We start from the raw sequence: 22,218 nt of genomic DNA on the forward strand, positions 1-22,218 counted from the left end.
GGAGAGATAGAGATGATACAGCTGACAGTGTTAGCCGCTCAGTCATGTCTGACTCTGAGTGATCCCATGGGCTACTGTAGCCCACCAGGCTACTCTGTCCATGGAATTCTCCAGGCAAGAAAACTGGAGTGGGTAGCCATTCCCTTCTCCAGGGGATCTTCCCTACCCAGAGAGGGTAAAGAACTTGCCTGCAATGCAGGAGACCTGGGGTCAATCCTTGGGTCCAGAAGATCCCCTGAAGAAGGAAATAGCTACCCACTCCAGTATTCTTGCCTGGAGAATTCCTTGGATAGGGAAGCCTGGAGGGCTACAATCCATGGGGTCGCAAAGAATAGGACATGACTGAGCAACTAACACTCTCACTACTACTCTGAGATAGAGATCTGAAAAAATCTAAAACAAGAAGTGGTGAGAGGAGACTGGGATTAGGATAGGTTGAGGTAAGGAGGTGTTAATGGTGGTGTAGGCCTGGTCTAGTTCAGCTGTTCAATGAACATTAACTGTTATCATTAGCTATTTTTAAAGTATGTTTCCCTCTCTGATTCTGGCTCATATCTTCCTACTCAAGCTTCTTTCTGATACAAAGCAATCAGAAAGACTACTGCAAAAGGAAGCTTTTAATTGAGCCAATGACAAAATACTGAGGTTATGTAAGTGCTGTTTCTCTTCAGATCTATTCCACCCACTTTTGTCAGTGATAGAGAGTTTAAAAAAATCAGAAAATCCTTCCTACTGGTGATCTTAGAGTATATAGATGTGTTCAAAAATGCTTAAAAGGAAAAAAAAATTAATGGTGAAATTAAATTTTTTACTTAACTGCCATTCCAAAATTGTGTAAACATATAAACATGTTCTTCATGCTTAGTGTAAACTGAACAAGTGGGAATTATCAACTGATCTTATTACAATGGCATACTTAGATAAAATGGTACAGATTTAAAACATGACAAAAAATATATTTTGAAATGCAAAAAATATAGGAAAGTTCATTGACTGATATTTTATAATTTCCCAGGTATATAAATAGATACAATGAAATTAAATTCAAAGATAAAAGACAGTATGTCTGTCAACAGATGAAGGAACTGCCTTTACAGGTAAATAAGTACCATATGTTAGTAAAGGGCTTTAACAGTGGCCCTTAATACCCTCAATACCCAATAATCACCTGGGGAAACACTTCTTAACAAGTCTAAGAAGGCAAGTGGTATTATTTGTTCTTCTGGGGAATTATTCCTTACTGCATAAATTAATTCATTGTTTTACAACGGGAAAAAGCTATTTGCCTTATACACTAGGCAAATGATAAACCATGAAAGATAGTCATCATTCTAAAGTACCTATTTCCTCAAGGAGTGCCTTCTTACAGTAGGGAGAAAGGGTTTAGAAAAAATAATTGTGTACTGGTGAATATTCTGAGGGAAATACAGGAAAGTTTTTTTGTTGTTCAGACTTGACTAACAAGGGCCCACTGTACAGCACGGGGACCTATACTCAATATCTATAACAACCTATAATGGAAAATAATGTTTAAAACAATATATATATATACACACATATATATGTATATTTGTATGTATATGTATAAAACGGAATCACTGTTATACACCTAAAACAAACACACTGTAAGTCAACTATATTTCAATAAAAATTAAAATAAATAAATAAAATTTGTTTCTGAGTTTCTTCTGGTATCTTCAATATGAATTACTGGAAGGAAACACTGAACAGATCTGTTTCTTCCTTTTGGGGATTGAGAGAGGTTTGCTAGATTTAATAAGATCCCCAAGAAGTCCATATTTATGTAGCATTATGTACATGCCAGATTCTAGGGACAGTTATGATGTTAAACTTATTTTTCATATGCAGAATTTATAATAATAAAAAAATAAAAATGATGAAAGAGCAAAAATTTAGAGCATACTTAAGGGATCTGTGAGGTGTGGGGAGGAAGAAATGGCAATGATAAGGAGAGTGGTCAGGCAGGCTGAGAGTGTCATTTGAGAAAAACTTGAGGGAGTCAAGAGAATTAGCCATAAAATAACTGGGGGAACATCCAGGCAAAGAACTGCTAGTGAGTGGGATAGTCTTAACGCAGGAGTGTGCGGCAGAGATTGAAGAATAAGTAGGCAGGAGGCCAAGGAGAGGAGTGAGCAAGAAAGAAAGGCATGGGAGATGACTTAGAGGCGAAAGGAAGCCAGACTGTGGGGGGTTAGTAGATCATTTTAAATATTTGGCTTTTATTCTCAGAGAAATGAGGAGCTTTTGCAGGATTTTAAGGCAAAGAGAGCATGATCTAACACTCTGGCTGCTGTGTCAAGAACAGATTCCAGGAAATGAGAGTAGAAGCAAGGAGACTGGTTAGGGGGCTATTTCAGTAATCCAGGAGAAAAATGATGGTAGCTTGGAGCAAAAGAACTGCCGACATAGGGGATAAACAGGGAATTGGGAATTGGTGGGGTAATCTCTGTAAGTAGGTATAAAGAGATGGGATCTACTGCACTGGTAGAAAACTGACTTTGGATAATTCATCAATAGTAATATAGGAACAGGCAGAGAAGGCAGGTGCAGATGCTGGCAGGCAGATACACATGGTTTGGGGAATCTAAGCAGATAAGTGGCATGAGAGAAAAGCAAGGAAGTTGAGGGTATACCTAGGGGAGTGATTATAATGACTGACATAAAGTTCTAATGAGTATTTTCAGGGGTATCCCTTGAGGTGCTGGTTATTATTCTCTTAACTGAAAGTAAATATTTTTTAAAAAATACTGTGATTTACACACTTCTGGAAGAATAAAAACCATGGAGATTATCCCAGAGAGGAAAATATTTGAATGAATATGAATTCAGTACTTAATTTATTTTGATTCATTTTGCTCCACTTCATAAAAGAAAACATACTTTCATAGTATCTATTATTCAATTCCAACATACATTTTAAAAATACTAATGTTGTAAAGAAACACAGAACATATCTAATTCAAACTCATTATATAAAATTATGTTGTCTAACATGATAGCCACTAACTACAGTTGGCTATTTACATTTAAATTAATTAAAATTAAAAAATCAGTTCCTCACTTGCATAAGCACATTTCTAGTGCTCAATAGTGGCTTGACTTAATAGATAGCATAGATATAGAACATTTCTATCATTGCAGAAAGTTCTATTGGACACACTGATATATAACATCAGTACAGAGAGGTTACAGCATCTGTTTAAGGTAATAAAAAGAGATAATATCAGAACCCAGGTGCCTTGATTCTTAGTTCAGTGTTCTTTCTACTGTTGTCACTGTTTAGTCTCTAAGTCATGTCTGACTCTTTTGCAATCCCATGGACTGTAGCACGCCAGGTTCCTCTGTCCATGAGATTTCCTAGACAAAAATACTAGAGTAAGTTACCATTTCTTTCTCCAGGAAACCTTCCTGACCCCAGGGATTGAACGCAAGTCTCTTGTACTGGGAGCTTCCCTCATAGCTCAGTTGGTAGAGAATCTGCCTGCCATGCAGGAGACCTGGGATTGATCCCTGTGTTGGGAAGATTCCCTGGAGAAAGGAAAGGCTACCCACTCCAGTATTCTGTCCTGGAGAATTCCATGGACTATGCAGTCCATGGGGTCGCAAAGAGTCAGACATTACTGAGAGACTTTCACTTCACTTCACTTCACTCTTGCATTGGCATACTGAGCCCACTGCTTCTCAATACCCAGACTCCAACATCCAATAATTAATCCTGGTCTTAAAGTCTCATAAAATTAATTTTAGCTCCCATGTCTCCACTTGTCTCAGAAACATCATTTCTCAAAGGCAAGGTGTTTCCAAAAATGCTTGACTTTAGTTTTAATGTTTGAAAAACAAATTGGTATTAACAAGTGTCTTTCAAACACTCACATTCAGCATATTAATATTTTTACTGAATTTTCCAAATAATATCAATTAAAGAGATTCTTTCTTACTACTTTAAGAAGCATTATAGTGTCTTTATTAATACAAGTACAAAGTAAGATAATCTAAATCCTTAAAATTACTCTTTAAGCAATTTACTAATTTTAGTAGGACATCAAATGAAATTGTGTGATTGTGATTATAGAATCCCAGACTATAGAATCTCCTCTGAGAAAAGGAGAGCAAATAACCTTCAATAATTACGAAATAACTTCAGGATAGAAATGTAGAAATGAGCCATCAGTATAGTTTCCTTCAATTAATAGTGGGTTTGAGATGACTTTTTAAAAGACTCATGGTTAAGTCTTTTACTCAGTCATTTACCCATCTCTGGCTAACCAGGAAAACATCTATGCTTACAGCTGGGTCAATGAGGCCATCTGTTACTTCAACTAAGGCAGCAGAGTCAACTACAAACGTAGCTGGACTCCACAGGAACCAGAGCCAAAGCCAAGAGTGAGTAGATGACAACAGGGAGAGCTGTAGGAGGCAGATGCACTAGGAATAGAGATGGCAATACCAGTGGGCTTAAAAAACATTTGGCCACCACCCTCAACAAAGTCGTGCCTGCATAAGAAAATGACCTCAAACAGTATCAATAGTCTTTATTTCTATCTGCATTGTATGCAAGTAAAATACACATCAGATTTTTATATGGAGGATTTTTACAATTTTCATACCACATGCCCACACAAAGGTAATAACGAACATAAGAATTATGAAGAAAATTCTTGAAATCATAAATGTGGTTAACAACAGTAATAGGGAGTTTTCCATACAAAATGACAACCATGCTTTTGAATTTTCCTAACACCAACTTCAAAGCTATGTATCTGAGTATGGCTGGTCCGTAATGGGCTTTTCTTAAGCATATTTTTCATCCTCATTAAAATTTAAATTTTCCTCCAGTATAGTATGCTTTACTGCTAAGTCACATCAGTCGTGTCCGACTCTGTGCGACTCCATAGATGGCAGCCCACCAGGCTCCCCCGTCCCTGGGATTCTCCAGGCAAGAATACTGGAGTGGGTTGCCATTTCCTTCTCCAGTGCATGAAAGTGAAAAGTGAAAGAGAAGTCGCTCAGTCGTGTCTGACTCTTCGAGACCCCCTGGACTGTAGCCTACCAGGCTCCACCGTCCATGGGATTCTCCAGGCAAGAGTACTGGAGTGGGGTGCCATTGCCTTCTCCGATAGTATGCTTTAAGGTGGGTCTAAAATCTTTTCAGGCATGCGGTACTGTTGTTTAGTAGAGTATCATTGATAGACCAAATTTGTGTTGAATACAAAGAAGGAAGATTTTGTGTCAGGGAATTTCACGTCCCTGCCTTCTTAGAGGTTAAGTAGGTTCTGGTACCCTGGTTGCTCAGACAGTAAAGAATCTGCAAGCAATGCAGGAGACTTAGGTTCAATCTTTGGGTCCGGAAGATCCCCTGGAAAAGGAAATGGCAACCGGCTCTAGTATTCTTGTCTGGGAAATCCCATGGACAGAGGAGCCCGTGGGCTACAGTGCATGGGGTTGCAAAGAGTTGGACACAACTGAGTGACTAACATACACCAAATCAAATGTGGCGGGAAATTTAACTCAATTCTGACACCATCTACCTGGAAGTAGCATCAGATTCCATAGGTCGAGAGTTCAGCCTTGGAAGACTACCCACCCCTCACATCCCATTTCAGATGCCCGTCACAAGCTCAGATTATTGCTGGTGCTCCGGACCCACTGGGGATATATCTGAAGCTCCTGTGAACCCCTTCTCAGGTTGGACTAATTTGCTAGAATGGCTCATAGTGAAGTGAAGTCGCTCAGTCGTGTCCGACTCTTTGCGACCCCATGGACTGTAGCCTACTATGCTCCTCCATCTATGGTATTTTCCAGGCAAGAGTACGGGAGTGGCTTGCCATTTCCTTCTCCAGAGGATCTTCCTGACCCAGGGATCGAACCCAGGTCTCCCGCACTGTAGGCAGACACTTTACCGTCTGAGCCACCAGGGAAATCCCTAGAGAAACATTTTACTTACTTGATCACCAGTTTTATTACTAAAGGATATACTCAGGAATAGGAAAGGATTACTCAGGAACAGCCAGATTGAAGAGATGCATAGGACAAGGCATGGAGAAAGGGAGAGAAAATTCCATGCCCTCTCTAGGCATACAATTCTTTCCAATCTCCACGTGTTCACCAACCTGAAAACTCTCTGAACCCAGCCCCTTTGGGGGTTTATGGAGGCTTCATTACATGGGCATGATTGATTAAAGCACTGGCCATTGGTGACTGAACTCAAACTCCTGCCCCTCTCCCCTCTCCCCTCGCTGGAGGCAGGAGGGTGGAACTGAAAGTTCCAAACTCTAATCTCTTGGTCAGGCTCCACCTGGCAATCAGCCCCCATTCTTAAGAGAGTTTCTAAAGTAACCTCATTAACATAACAAAGACATCTTTGTTGCTTTCCTCACTTAGAAAATTCCAAGCATTTTAAGAGCTCTGTGCCAGAAATAGGGACAGAGACCAGATAAATATTTCTTATTATAACCACATCACAGAAGTTACAATTTAAATCATTTGAATCTTCAGCTATACTATCTTAGAACATATATTTAAAAGGCAAAAAAATGATGGTAGTCCTAAGAGTATTTGTATATATACATACCTGGGAAGGAACATTTTTGGGAGGCTCTATTCGAATGCTTGGGTCCCACTCTCCGGGAGGAAGGACAGTCACCTGATCCAGAAATTCGTCAATTCCTGACACCAAGTCATTACGATCTTTTGCTTTGTAAGCAACATCATGAAACACCTATAGAGAGAAAATAACCATTCATAGATTTAAAAAATGCGTCTAAAATCTTAATGTATTTTGTGTTTTCATTTCCCAGTTAGCATACATGTGATTATAATGATTTGAATACGAAGTTCTTAACTAAAGAAGTTTTAGTGTAAAATATTATAGCCTCTTTTATTCTATGATTGCACAGATGTTTATCTTTTCTTAGAATGCTAGATGAATGTTGAAATTTCTGGTGGAAAGAGAAAAAGAAGGAAAAGGAGAATAGAAGGAAGCTCATTAAACTAGAATTAATGATTCAGGTTTGACAAACATTGTTTATATATATGTAAATCAAACTTTCTGAGAGAAGCCCCTGCTTTAAAATTAGAGATAAAAGTTTATAACAATATTTATACCATGGCATAAAACAATGCTTGAATAAATGATGGACTAATCAATAAACAGTACTAAGCCAGGTTATTACCTATATAAAAGTAAAACAGGATCTTTATCCATATCCCACTTAAAAAGCAATTCTAGGTATTAAAAACTTAAATATGAGTGTTAAACTATTAAGTTAATTGGACATAATGTAGAAGGCTATATTTATGACCTCAGAGTAAACAGTAATGCAAATCTCCAAGATTTAGTGTAGTGTCAAAACAAGCACATAACTAATTTCTGCTGTTCTTCAAGGGGAAAAAAACTACATGTTCAGTAATGTCAAATGCCAATAAGAGATTAAGTGACGTGAATACTGAACATAAGATAGTATATTTTGTAAATGATGACCTTACAGAAAGCAATTTCAGTAGAGTGGTAGTGACAAAAATTACACTGTAATACATTGAGATAAATGAAATTATTATGTTCAGGACCAAGTAGAGATTACTCTTTCAAAACTCTTAAGATTCAGGTTCAACCAACACTTCAGTGGGACATGCTATGTTAAGGAGTAAGAAATTTTAAGGATGGGAAAATCCTGGCCTTTTATTTCATATGTATTTTCTAAGTAGCTACTATATGTTAGGCCTGTTTGCTAAATGAACCAAAGGAGTCAGTGTTGACTTAGCTAAGTGACAGAGAGAGAAAACTGTTGACACAAAAGTCCAGAACAAGAAGAAGAAAAGTTTCTCTTTTTTTGCTTTTGTTCTTATAAAACTATGATATTTATGTTAATATACAATTACTTTATTATTATTTTAAAATAAATTCACAAATATATTTTTAAAAATTCTCATTTTTAAGTTCTCTTATAAATATCAGCATACTATCAATATAAACAAAAGCTCTTTGGAGTGCTTAATAATTTTCAAGACTATGAAGGGATTAATAAATTGGTAATAGTGCCAATAAACAAAATCATATGATTTATCTCCAGTCATGCTCAACAGGAAGGGAGAAAAGAGGCTAGCTTAATTCAAGATAAGGTGTTGCTAGGATGACTAGAATATTCAGTCATTTAATTCATATTAAAAAAATGTATTGAACCCTGACTGAAGGTCAGACACCATGCTAAATATGAAGATACAAAAGGAAAAGACAGTCTACCTACAAGAAGTCCCCAGTACAGAGAGGAAAAGAACAGCTTAGTCAACAAATAATTATTTGAGCACCTGACAAAATCAAAGAACAAAAATGAATATTAATGATAATTGCTCACATGGAATTTAGAGATTAATAATGAAATTCACTTCATCATTTTCTTAAATTGTATGAATCAACATTGAATTTTATTCTTGAATATAATTGTTCAATGTATTTCAAAGCAGTTAGATGGCAGAACAATTTCTCCACCTGAGCTTTGAACAATAAAAACCTTTCATTCTCTTTTAAAAGTATTTAGATTTTCTTTTAATATTCAATGAATGTACTTCGTAATTAACATATCCTATTATAATTAACAGCTCTCATCTTTTGCAATAACTTTCTGGTTGAGTTTCCTCTTCTCTATTTCGCTCCTCATAGAGTTGGAAATTGCTCCAAGCTAACTTTCAAGTCTAAAGGATTCATGTTTGAGCCTTCATTCAAGGGCTCATTTGTTGTTGTTTAGTTGTTAAGTTGTGTCCTATACATGTATATATAGGAAACTAATACACGACTGAAGTGACTTAGCATGCATGCATGCGTTGGAGAAGGAAATGGCAACCCACTCCAGTATTCTTGCCTGGAGAATCCCAGGGATGGAGGAACCTGGTGGGCTGCCGTCTATGGGGTCGCACAGAGTCAGACACGACTGAAGCGACTTAGCAGCAGCAGCAGTTGTTAAGTCGTGTCCTATACATGTATATATAGGAAACTAATACTCTCTTTAAGTTGGTTCTTTCTAAAACAGATGAAAAAATTGGTTTTGTTCTAACTTTTGGTTTCCTATGTGTAAACATCAATAACTAACTCATATAAAATCAATAAACATAATTTGAACAGATAGAATTTATACTGAACTCCAAACATAAGTTCGAATTTTCAGATTTCATAAACCTAGGAAAAGTTATATACAATACTAATTCATATATATTTGAAATATTTCAATAAATTATTAAATACTAATTAAAAGTTATATACAATACTAATTCATAGATATTTGAAATATTTCAATAAATTATTATTTAGATGAGATTTCAGAAATGTATAATCTCATTTGGTATTTACTACTGAATTTTGAATTTATGTCACTTCTGTGATTTTTGCATCTGCTCTTCTTTTACAATAAAAATAGATTTTTGCAAGGCATAGTAGAATTCAAGAAACTAGTTATATGATATGATATTTTATGTTTATTTTTATGATCTTACATTTTTTTAGACATAGTTCTTTGAGAAGCTGATGAAAGTTTTTTCCAGTTCAAAAACCTACATACAGTGTTTGTACACAGAAAAAATTGTGTGTTGAGTCAGAGATCACAGGCCTCCTTGAAATCTATCTTCAGCTACTCTAATGGTTAAAAGGCTCCAAGGTTAAAAACATCTCCATTTAGGCAATTACAAAGAGAGTTGATAGATGTCTTACAGCTTTTGGTGTCATGTATACTATCCAGATAAACTGCCTCTTTTATTTTTTGAGAGCTTAAAACTATTTTGCCCCAAACAAGACCCTCAATGATATTAACAATGGTGCTTACTTTGGCAACACAAATGCTACTCAGTTCACTTAAGGGAATATTAATAAATACACTCTAAATTCACTAAACAACAGATTTTCTTTAAAGTATAGGGTTTTAAAATGTTCATGTGTGTGAATTTATTACCCCTTTTGAACAAATTTTTCCAAGGGAAATTTTATAATAGAAGCATTTAAAGGGGATTCAATACCGAGAAATCTGATTCACAGTAAACTGTCATGAATACAGAACTCCAAAAGTTAGGTGTACCTAGTAGGGGGAAATGTTCCCAATGAACTTGAATAAATACCTCATCTGTCATTAGGGTTGCAATTGATCTGCCAATCTCATGGTACTGTTGACCCTTTCCCAGGGGTCCCAGAAGAATGAACAAAAATCTGTAATGAAGAAGAAAAAAACATGTTTCAAGGTAGAAATAAAAAATAATTTTAGTAGTACAGCATCACTCATCTCAAAGGAATTACTGAAGATAGGATTTCAATGTAAATATAGGATTTCCATATTTTTCCAGGTTATTATTACATATTTTGAAATATTTTATGTTTCAAAATGACTCATGCTTAAGATCCTTGAGCAACTGGAATCTGGGGTATTTTGCTGTTTCTTTCATTTAGTGACCTATAATGCTTAAGCAGTTAGTATGAATTTTAAGGATTCTATAATTCTTATAGGATAAAGTTAAGAAAAATAGAATCTGATTAAATCTTTTTGAATTGTAAGATAGAGAACTCACTATCATATATGTAAACTGTAGAATTAGGTAGAAGAGGGGAATGGTAATACAGTAGCATAAGCAAAGAAAGAATATATGATAAAAAAAAAAGTGAGTGTGTGCAAAATTTACATTAAATAGAAAAAATGATTGGCAGGAATCAAAAATTAGAATTAAAAAAATCCATTAATTCCAATGCTGGAGGAATAATAATAGCAGCTGCACTGTGATATTCCATCTATTTAATGTTGAAAGTCTAGCAAATTCATCATCACAACTGGAAATTTTGAAGAAATCAACATGTGTTTTAACTTTGGAGGACCAATTACCGTCCTGTCTCTGAAAAGGTCAATTCTACAAGGAAATGATGAGAATTTTAAGATGCCCTGTATTTCATAATATAACTACAGCATTCACTTGTTAAATGGTTTCTGCTTTTAAGTATGAAGACTAATGACTTTATAAGGTATACTGAAATAGATATCACAATTTTACCTTTCATTCAGTTATAAACTTTAGAGATTGTACATGTTTTTACATGATGCATATATTACAGTCTTAGAGGATCTGACAATTTTTTGTGTCAGTTGTAACTGAATCCAATTCTACTATACATAAATGTCCACTATACACTTAAAACAGGAATAATTTAGTGTGGTGGCAGATGCTTTACTAATTATAGTCCTTTTAAGAAATTTCCTAACCTGTGTACATCTTACTATTTTCACATTTCTATTCCAAGGACTATTTATAAACCCTAAAATTATTTTCTGGTCTTTTTTACTATGCGTTACTGTTATACACACAGTGTGCCCTTTTGTCCTCCTAAGAAAGGATAATTAGGAACCTTGAATGGCTTTCTTTATTCTATTTGTCTAACTAATCTTCTTCCATTTTTCACCTTTCCTAACTAAACAGTCTAGTCTTTAAAATCTCTCCTTACACAGTGCCTCCACCGTGCCCCTAATTTCTCCTCCACTGTTCTCTAGACACACTTTGCTATGTCAGTATGAAATGAGGTCACTTAAACCTTGACAGTTTTCAAAGTGAGGGTATATAACCCCATTATGGCTTTTCTCTACTCCTGGGAGTTTTTTTTTTCTTTCCTTTGAAATACAAGAGCTATCATTGTCATAAATAACCATCATTTACTCAGAGTTCATCGGACACCTTCTTAGCTGGTGGAACAAGAATGCACTGCTTGGAAGACACAGAGGAATTTTAATCTACTAAAATAATACCACTATGGTTAGTAAATTTCACATGTTAAATCTGAATCCCCAATTCCCAGAAACTGAATAGATTACATGGTGTATATGGAAAAATGTAGCCTTAATCACACGTCAGACACCACCTTAATGTGTTCAGTTCATCCTTCTCCTTTTTAATAAAACTTGGTATGCATCAGAAGTCTTGGTAGCCCTCCAGATGAACAGACACACTTCTCTCTATAACTTGAATTGGTAGCCAGTTTCCTGCCTCAGATCTGTTCATACACAGGTTCAGGCAGAGGTTCTCAAACACTGAATTCCTTTCCAGTCAGCTGAGCTCTAATGAAATAAGGCCTCTTCTGACTAAACTATTCTATATTTTTGGAATATCATATCCACAATCAAACCACAGAGTGATATAATTGGCTATGTTTTGAGTTAAGGCTGAAAGGTTCATAGAAGAAACATTCTACCAACTGAGTTATCATAGCACCTGAAGTTATCATCAGTTTAACTTGACTAAGACCTTCAATGTTTGGAAGAGGAGGCAATTAACAGCATCTGAGACAATTATATGCTGTGTTGTGCTTTGTTGCTCTGTCATGTCTGACTCCTTGTGACCCCATGGACTGCAGCCCACCAGGCCCCTCTGTCCTTGGGGATTCTCCAGGCAAGAATACTGGGGTGAATTGCCATGCCGTCCTCCAGGGGATCTTCCCAACCCAGGGATCGAATCCAGGTCTCCTGCATTGCAGGTGGATTCTATACTGACTGAGCCACCAGGAAAGCCCAAGAGACAATTATGGCATCATACAAAGGGCACCAGTCATGACGGAAACAGGGCCATACATAGATAAGTTTTGCTGTGGGAACAGGATCAGAGTAAGAGCCTGTCTGCACACAGGAATCACATTTGATGGAGGGAGAAGGGAGGAAAACAAGGTGCCCTAGAAGAATTGCTAGGAATGTAAATGTGTTGTGGCCAATATTCATTTTTCTTCACGAATTTGCCCATGGACAGTCTTATCTCTATAACATGAGATAAATAATAAATAACAAAATTCAGTTTATATTATGGCAAAGTTGTTAGTTTTAATGTGCACCTAAATGAAAAACACGTTCAGGTAATCAAGTTAAATTTGTCCTTTTGATTCAGATTCAACCACGGTAACTACCAATGATTCTTAAGACTCTATGTATGGGAACTATACTAAGACTGAAACATATAGTATGTAAGACACAGCAGGTAGTATCCTAATGATGGCACTTAAGCATAAACCGAGCCTTGAAAACTTTGATCTTTTCGAGTATGATCACACTCATATACTAGATCCTCTTTAGCCCATGCATGCATGCCTGCTAAGTTCCTTCAGTCATGTTCAACTCTTTACCACCCTATGGACTGTAGCCTGCCAGGCTCCTCTGTCTATGGGATTCTCTGGGCAAGAATACTGGAGTGGGTAGTCATTCCCTTCTCTAGAGAATCTTCCTGATTCAGGGATGGAACCCGCCTCTCTTTGTCTCCTGCATTGGCAGGCAGGTTCTTTACCATTGGCTCAGACCGGAAAGAATGCCTGCAATGCAAGAGACCCAGGTTCCATCCCTGGGTGGGGAAGATCCCTTGGAGAAGGGAATGGCTACCCACTCCAGTATTCTTGCCTGGAGAATTCCATGGACAGAGGAGCCTAGGGGGCTCCAGTCCATGGGGTCGCAAAGAATTTCACAGGACAGAGAGACAAACACTCTCACTGTCTTTACCACTAGCGCCACCTGGGGGCCCTGTTTAGCTCATGCTGCTGCTACTACTGCTAAGTCGCTTCAGTCGTGTCCGACTCTGCAACCCCATAGATGGCAGCCCACCAGGCTCCCCCATCCCTGGGATTCCCCAGGCAAGAACACTGGAGTGGGTTGCCATTTCCTTCTCCAATGCAGGAAAGTGAAAAGTGAAAGTGAAGTCGCTCAGTCAGGTCCGAGCCTTAGGGACCTCATGGACTGCAGCCTACCAGGCTCCTCCATCCATGGGATTTTCCAGGCAAGAGTACTGGAGTGGGGTGCCATTGCCTTCTCCGGTTTAGCCCATAGTCTAATGCAATCTTTGAGAAAAGCCTAATACTTTATCACTTTTCACCAAAAGTCTAAAAAAGGAGTTCCAGTATTCTGGCCTAGAGAATGATTATACACCTTTTGAGCAATTCCCTGATAGCTCAGTTGATAAAAAGAATCCTCCTGCAATGCAGGAAACACCAGTTCAATTCCTGGGTAGGGAAGATCCCCTGGAGAAGGGATAGGCTACCCACTCCTGTATTCTTGGGCTTCCCTTGTGGCTCAGCTGGTAAAGAATCTGCCTGCAATGCAGGAAACCTGGGTTTGATCTATCCCTGCGTTGTGAGGCTCCCCTGGAGAAGGGAAAGGCTACCCACTCCAGTATTCTGGCCTGGAGAATTCCATGGACGGTACAGTCCATGGGGTCACAAAGAGTTGCGCATGAGTGAGAGACTTTCACTTCACTTCAGGATGATGTAGACCAGGGTGTTCAGAGATAAGGAGTGTGCCTAAAAGAAAACATAGAAATTTGAGAAGAAGGAAGAAAGAACAATTTTTAAAGCACTTTTGGCACTCCTCCACAAAGAAGAAACAACAGTTTTGTGGATTATACTTTAGTTTCAAGAAAAAAAAAACTCTCAGAGGAAATTATATTTATACCTTTTTTTTCCTCCCCACAAAAAAAAAAAACGGCTTAAGAAAGTGCAAAAGATGCTCTTATACTTTTACCTGGTTGGGATTGGGACCTCAGCTAATCCTTGAAGCAGTACAGCTGGGGACAGCCTGACAAATGCAACTACAGTTCGATCCAAAAACTCTAATTCCCCAACTAAGATGTTGGAGGCTTCAGCACCTGGAGGAATCTTCTTCATAAAATGCAGATCGACCTGAGAGCATCACAAAGTAAAATACATCAAAATTGGACAAACTTGTTAAATCATTCCTAGCAGAGTACTTCACACATGGTAACCCATCATTAAATATAGTTTAAATAAATATAGCTTATATAAGTATTATTTAAATCAAATTTAAAATAGTTAAACATCTTTCTTGCCCTTTAAAAATACTTTTTTCTTTTACTTCTGTACTTTTGGAATTTGTTAACAATACATTGAATATTCTAGTTTTCTGCTCAATACTTTTCAAAGATGCTTTTCAGCATTAGTAATCTTGAAATTTTCAGGGTGAAAAGATTATGTGTTCAATTAAATGCATATACTCTAATCATAATTTAATTAGTATTTGCCAATATATTTAATATTTGTATACTACATTATCTTAATTTTGTACATAATACATTTCAATTAATATGTAAAATATGCCTATTTCAAAAGAAACATAATCAAAATTTTCCTTATAATATAAATTATGACTTTAGTATTCAACTTTATCTTAATTGTTCTATATCCTTCACATTTTATACTTGTCCTGATCAATCTTCAAATTTAATTTCTCATCAGAGTATTTAGATATGGCAGAGTAAAGGAAACAAGAATAAAAATATTAACATTTGGAGTTGCTGAAGAGCCACAGCTGAGTTTCTGATGTGAAATGTCTATGACTGAAATGAATGCACACAAAACAAATCCATCATTAATAAAAAGAAATGCTTAAATGGTGAAGTCTGAAAATGAATGTAAAATATTCAAAGAATAAGTATCAATTTTCACATAGAGAGCCTCAGTGAAAACCAAGTAGTGATTTTTAAAGTCACTTTTATAAAGCCTATTTTTTATTTCTAATTCATTGACTTGCTTTTAATGGAAACCTATTGGTAGGTAATAATGATTGCTATAATAATTCTTTCTATGCTCCAAATGAAATGGAGACTAAAGACCAAAGTGGGAATAGGAGAGAGTGAGGCAGAGAGAAGGAAAAGAAAGAGAAGGAGAAAGAAGGAGAGGGAGGGAGATGAAAAGATGAGGAGGAAGCGAAAACAGAGGAGAAAGAAGAGAGAGACGGGGCGACAAAAGAGCTCTCACAAATACTTGAGATCAACAAGACTTTTTTGGGGGCCAGATACTCCTTCTGTTTAATGATTTTTGAATTTTTTTCAAGCAGTTTAAAATGAAAAAAAATTAAAACTTTTAGGAGGAATAACTTAGGAAGTCCATAGCCAGACTATAGTGACTATACTAAATTTGCTGCTTTCTGAAATCAAGACCTCAGCACACTAGTATAGAAGGTTTATAACTACTTAATTTTCTGTGAGATAAAGGTGCCTCAAAACATAAAATCCATTATATGAAATATTTATTTTATCATAAGGATTAAATATAAAAATAATCTAGTATGCCACTAAAATATCAAATAGAAGTATTATTCTAATTTAAAGAAAAAACGATTTAACAAAGCAAAACTGCCTATAAAATTTGATGAATATTATAAATTTCAAAAATTTTAACCTATAAATATATTTCCAAATATAAATTTGTAAACTTGTAATACCTATACAGTATTAGCTCTGTGAGAAAAACATATTAAATCTCCACAAGTCTTTCAGAGCCTAAAAAACTAAAATAAACTATTAAGTTTTTTCCCCAATAGAAATATGATATTAATACACTGGAACAAAGAGAAAATGGCTTTTTAAGAAAATCTACAACTGGTAAGCAATATGAGTCATATTGGTAATATCTGTCACAACTCTGATGAGAAGTTTGAGTTCAACCTGGAAGACTATGTAAATTCCTTTATTCAATATTTCCTGACATATGCCATAACCTTAACTACTGATGTCTGTGCCTCAGGCATGGGGCAACTACACACATGACTGCTTTAAGATTTACTTTAATTAAATCAAGGAGTACCTAGTACGCTGTGTGCATGTGTGCTAAGCTGCTTCAGTCATGTCCGACTCTGTGTGACCCTATGGACTGTAGCCCGCCAGGCTCCCCTGCCCATGGGATTCTCCAGACAAGAATACTGGAGTGGGTTGACACACTCTTTTCCAGGGGATCTTCTTAACCCAGGGATCCAACATGCATCTCTTGTGTCTCCTGTATTACAGGTGGGTTCTTTACCACTAGCGCCACCTGGGAAGCCCACCTAGTATGCTGCTGCTGCTGCTGTTGCTGCTAAGTTGCTTCAGTTGTGTCCGACTCTGTGCGACCCCATAGACGGCAGCCCACCAGGCTCCCCCGTCCCTGGGATTCTCCAGGCAAGAATACTGGAGTGGGTTGCCATTTCCTTCTCCAATGCATGAAAGTGAAAAGTGAAAGTGAAGTCGCTCAGTCGTGCCCTACTCTTACTGACCCCATGGACTGCAGCCCACCAGGCTCCTCCGTCCATGGGATTTTCCAGGCAAGAGTACTGGAGTGGGGTGCCATTGCCTTCTCCAACCTAGTATGCTAAAGTAGCTTAGTTTTATAGAAGAAAATACATGGTCCTTAAATTTTGTTTTTGCATTATATAATACTTGATATATCACTGATTGATACCCGTTACTTAGAAAATCCACTAAAATATTTAGAATTTAATTTCAGGATTAGGAAATTTATTCTGATTTAAAATGTAACAAATTATAGTTAAATAACATATATCAAAAGACCCATTATTATTGTAATACTCTATGCTATATATAGTATAATACTATACTAAATACTAATATATATATAGTATAATACTATTCTCCAGGCCAGAATACTGGAGTGGGTAGCCTTTCCTTTCCCCAGGAGATCTTCCCAACCCAGGGATCAAACCCAGGTCTTGTGCATTGGAGGCAGATTCTTTACCAGCCAGCCACAAGGGTAGCCCAAGAATACTGGAGTGGGTAGCCTATTCCTTCTCCAGAGAGTCTTCCCAACTTTGGAATCAAACTGGGATCTCCTGCATTGCAGGCAGATTCTTTACCAACTGACCTATTAGGGAAGCCCACTCTAAATTACAGTACTTATTATTCTTGGACTAGTCATATATTTGGGGGTAATAGATATATATTATCTACTTATTTTATTATATTATACAATTATATATTATTCCTGGGATAGCCCTATATTTTTATATTTATCTTAACATACAATTCATAAAGAACCTTATTTGGCAATCTAACTTTTAATACAACAAAAGGTCACATTTAAGGACCACAGTTTAACTTTTTATAAAACTACAAATATCAAAAATAGCTCTGAGGAGTTAGGTTGACCTACATTCCTAAGACAGTCCTCAAGTGGACTCAAATATGGAATAAAGAAATCCTGGAATTTTCTAGTCCTCTGAAGAGAATCTTGAAGAAACCAAGCTATATACTCATGGATCTGGACTTATACTCATGCATCTGGGGTCTCCAGACCTTTACACTAGGAAGGGAAATATGCTTTATTCTGGTTATTTGACACTTAAGTTGTGAATGAGAAACAGTTATATCACTGGGGAACAAGGTTAGACCAAAGATAATGGTGGAACCATAAATGTCTGGACAAGCTACACACTAAGATGTGAAGGAAATACACATGAGTCTTTAGGGAGAAAGTTTTAAGTCTCAAGCCCATTGTAGAATGTACAGGAAAATGAATAGAAATTCCCTGGGGAGACATGGTCTTGTAACACTAACCAGCGAGTGATCTCTAGTAGCTCTCTTAATCTGGGATTCAGTTTTCTTCCCTTCTCAATGAGATTTTTAAGGTTTCCTAGAATTCTAGGATTTTATAATGCAATATATTTCATACTTTAAAAACTGATGATGAAGGGAGTTCCTTCTACATAGAAAATAATGCGGCAGTTCCTTTAAGTCACTTGAAATTAAAAGAAGCCATCAACATTTGATATGAGCCACAGTCAGATCATGAACTCCTTATTAACAAATTCAGATTTAAACTGAAGAAAGCAGGGAAAACCACTAGACCATTCAGGGATGACCTAAATCAAATCCTTTATGATTACACAGTGGAAGTGACAAATACATTCAAAGAATTATATCTGATAGACAACAGTGCCTGAAGAACTAGGGACAGAGGCTCATGACATTGTACAGGAGGTAGTGATCAAGGCGATCCCCAAGAAAAAGAAATGCAAAAAGGCAAAATGCTTGTCTGAGGAGGCCTTAGAAATAGCTGAGAAAGGAAGAGAAGAGAAGGCAAAGGAGAAAAGGAAAGATGTACCCATTTGAATGCAGAGTTCCAAAGAATAACAAGGAGAGATAAGAAAGCCTTCCTCAGTGATCAATGTAAAGAAATAGAGGAAAACAATAGAATGGGAAAGACTGGAGATCTCTTAAAGAAAATTAGAGATACCAAGGGAACATTTCATGCGAAGATGGGTTCAATAAAGGACAGAAATGGTATGGACCTAACAGAAGCAGAAGATATTAAGAAGAGGTGGCAAGAATATACAGAAGAACTATATAAAAAAGATCTTCATGACCCAGATAACCACAATGATGTGATCACTCCCCTTGAGCCAGATATCCTGGAATGAGAAGTCAAGTGGGCCTTAGGAAGTATCACTATAAACAAAGCTAGTGGAGGTGATGGAATTCCAGTTGAGCTATTTCAAATCCTAAAAGATGATGCTATGAAAGTGCTGCACTCAATATGCCAGCAAACTTGGAAAACTCAGCAGTGGCCACAGGACTGGAAAAGGTCAGTTTTCATTCTAATCCCAAAGAAAGGCAATGCTAAAGAATGTTCAAACTGCCACACAATTGCATTCATCTCACACGCTAGCAAAGTAATGCTTGAAATTCTCCAAGCCAGGCTTCAACAGTACATGAACTGTGAACTTCTATATGTTCAAGCTGGTTTCAGAAAAGGCAGAGGAACCAGAGGTCAAATTGCCAACATCTGTTGGATCATCAAAAAAGCAAGAGAGTGCGAGAAAAACCTCTACTTCTGCTTTACTGACTATGCCAAAGCCTTTGACTGTGTGGGTCACAGCAAACTGTGGATAATTCTTTAAGAGATGGGAAAACCAGAATACCTTACCTGCTTCCCGAGAAATCTGTATGCAGGTCAAGAAGCAACAGTTAGAACTGGACATGGAACAACAGACTGGTTCCAAATAGGACAAGGAGCATGTCAAGGTTGTATATTGTCACCCTGCTTATTTAACTTATATGCAGAGTATATCATGTGAAATGCCAGGCTGGATGAAGCATAAGCTGAAATCAAGATTGCAGGAGAAATATCAAAAACCTCAGATACGCAGATGAAAACACCCTTATGGCAGAAAGTGAAGAACTAAAGAGCCTCTTGATGAAAGTGAAAGAGGAGAGTGAAAAAGTTGGCTTAAAACTCAACATTCAGAAAATTAAGATCATGCCCTTCATGGCAAATAGGTGGGGAAACAATGGAAACAGTGAGAGACTATTTTTAGGGGCTCCAAAATCACTGCATATGGTGACTGCAGCCATGAAATTAAAAGATGCTTGTTCCTTGGAAGAAAAGCTATGACCAACCTAGACAGCATATTAAAAAGCAGAGACATTACTTTGCCAACAAAGGTCCATCTAGTCAGAGCTATGGTTTTTCCAGTGGTCATGTGTGGATGTGAGAGTTGGACCATAAGGAAAGCTGAGCACCAAAGAATTGATGCTTTTGAACTGTGGTGTTGGAGAAGGCTCTTGAGAGTCCCTTGGACAGCAAGGAGATCCAACCAGTCCATCCTAAAGGAAATCAGTCCTGAATATTCATTGGAAGGACTGATGCTGAACTTGAAGCTCCAATACTTTGGCCACCTGATGCAAAGAGCTGACTCCTTGGAAAAGACCCTGAGGCTGGGAAAGACTAAAGGCAGGAGGAGAAAGGGATGATAGAGGATGAGATGGTAGGATGGCATCACCAACTCAATGGACATGAGTTTGAACAAGATTTGGGAGCTGGTGATGGACAGGGAAGCTTGTTGTGCTGCAGTCCATGAAGTTGAAAAGAGTCAGACACAACTGAGCAACAACATGTGGGAAATAATAAAATAGTCATATATATAGTCAAATAATAAAATAGTCTCTATGTCAGTTTAAAAACACAACATATCTGCTTTTTAAAAGCATTATAGAAATAAAAAAAAATGAAACTGACAATTCAGATTATATTTAAAAACACTCCTAAATGAGTAAGTTTGATGGGCCTAACCACTGGAAGGGTTAAAAGATACATGGTTTGAATGTAGATAGAACATAGGATCAAGTAACATGAAATGAAAAAAGACTTTTTTTCACCTTCATATTTCAAAATTCTACCAGGGTTTGGAATCTACATATTAAACTTAAAACACTTAAGGTAATATGTAAACTAACTGATTCACTTTGATAAATTTACTACCAATCTGAAATACCTAGGTTAAAAATCCTTAACTCATATACTTGCAAAATCTGGCACTAAAGTCTCTTTCCATAATGATGTACCACTTTTGTTATTTCCAAATCCTACTTCTCTACCCTTCCACAATATAAGGTAAGAAGTATTACTTTGCTGGAAAAAAAAAAAATCCAGAGCCGAAGGTCTGTTCAAATTGCCTTGAACCTCACAGGATTCATTGTTCACATACATCCAAGACACTGTTCAAGACACTAAAGATCTAGTAGAGACCAAATCACATTAAATTTTGCTCTAGTGTTTACTTTTGGCACTACCGTTTCCACTAATATCAACAACAATACAGCAATAATAGTAGTAGCCACATTTTATTGAACACCCAAAGGCACGGCAGAGAATTAGACGGTTAGATAGTATCACTGACTCAATCGACATGAATCTGAGCAAACTCCAGGAGATAGTAGAGGACAGAGGAGCCTGGTGGGCTACAGTCCATGGGGGTCACAAAGAGTTAGACAGTACTCAGCGAGTCAACAACAGGAACACTATAAACCCAGCACTCTGACAGGCTCTCTCTATTTTCTCATTTAATATTCACAAAAAATTATAAATAGGTATTATTCTTATTTTACAAGTGACAAAGGTGAAGTTCAGAGAACTTCTCCAATATCAGGTAGCTTGTAAATTGTAGAGTTAAGATCCCACACTTGTTCTCAAAAAACATGTTCTTTTCAATGTGCCATGCTATGGGCAAGACACCAAGAAATACAGATGGTTGGCACTGCAGAGAGAGCTCTAGAAATGTAACTTTCCCATTAAAAACTGGAGTGGTCCAGTGATCTGAAACGTAATAAAGGATTAAAGAAAAGAAAATCTATTTTTCACTCTTTTATAGTTCAAATTGTTCTAGGGACCCTGAAGATAAGACTACTGTCTCCCATTGGCTATATTCATTTTCTTTCAAATGTGTTGAAGCATTTTTGAAGGCTGCAAAAATAGGTCAGACAACTAAAAGCAAAATGATATAGAGATATAAAATTCAGTGTCAGTGGGTTATATCCCTTAAGAAAAGGTAAAAGGTAATTTATTTGAAAAGATGTGATTTATTATCACTGTTTTTGAGAATGTTCACTGTGCCCTTGTTATACTGTTAATGCTTACACAAATAAGTA

General features: G+C 36.9%; 1 protein-coding gene across 11 annotated transcripts in view; it reads right to left on the reverse strand.

The window, feature by feature from the left end:
* SLC4A10 (solute carrier family 4 member 10) overlaps nucleotides 1-22,218 on the reverse strand; it is a 343,332-nt gene that overhangs the window by 105,636 nt on the left and 215,478 nt on the right. For all 11 annotated transcript variants that reach the window (XM_027559338.1, XM_027559409.1, XM_027559355.1 and 8 more), the window contains 3 exons: nucleotides 14,526-14,683; nucleotides 10,120-10,207; nucleotides 6,593-6,739 (listed from right to left, as the gene is read on the reverse strand). In XM_027559338.1, coding sequence (XP_027415139.1) covers nucleotides 6,593-6,739; nucleotides 10,120-10,207; nucleotides 14,526-14,683 — 393 coding nt within the window. The remainder of the gene's footprint in view (nucleotides 1-6,592; nucleotides 6,740-10,119; nucleotides 10,208-14,525; nucleotides 14,684-22,218) is intronic.

The sequence above is a fragment of the Bos indicus x Bos taurus genome, chromosome 2, assembly GCF_003369695.1.
Source record: "Bos indicus x Bos taurus breed Angus x Brahman F1 hybrid chromosome 2, Bos_hybrid_MaternalHap_v2.0, whole genome shotgun sequence".
Taxonomy (NCBI): Eukaryota; Metazoa; Chordata; class Mammalia; order Artiodactyla; family Bovidae; genus Bos; species Bos indicus x Bos taurus.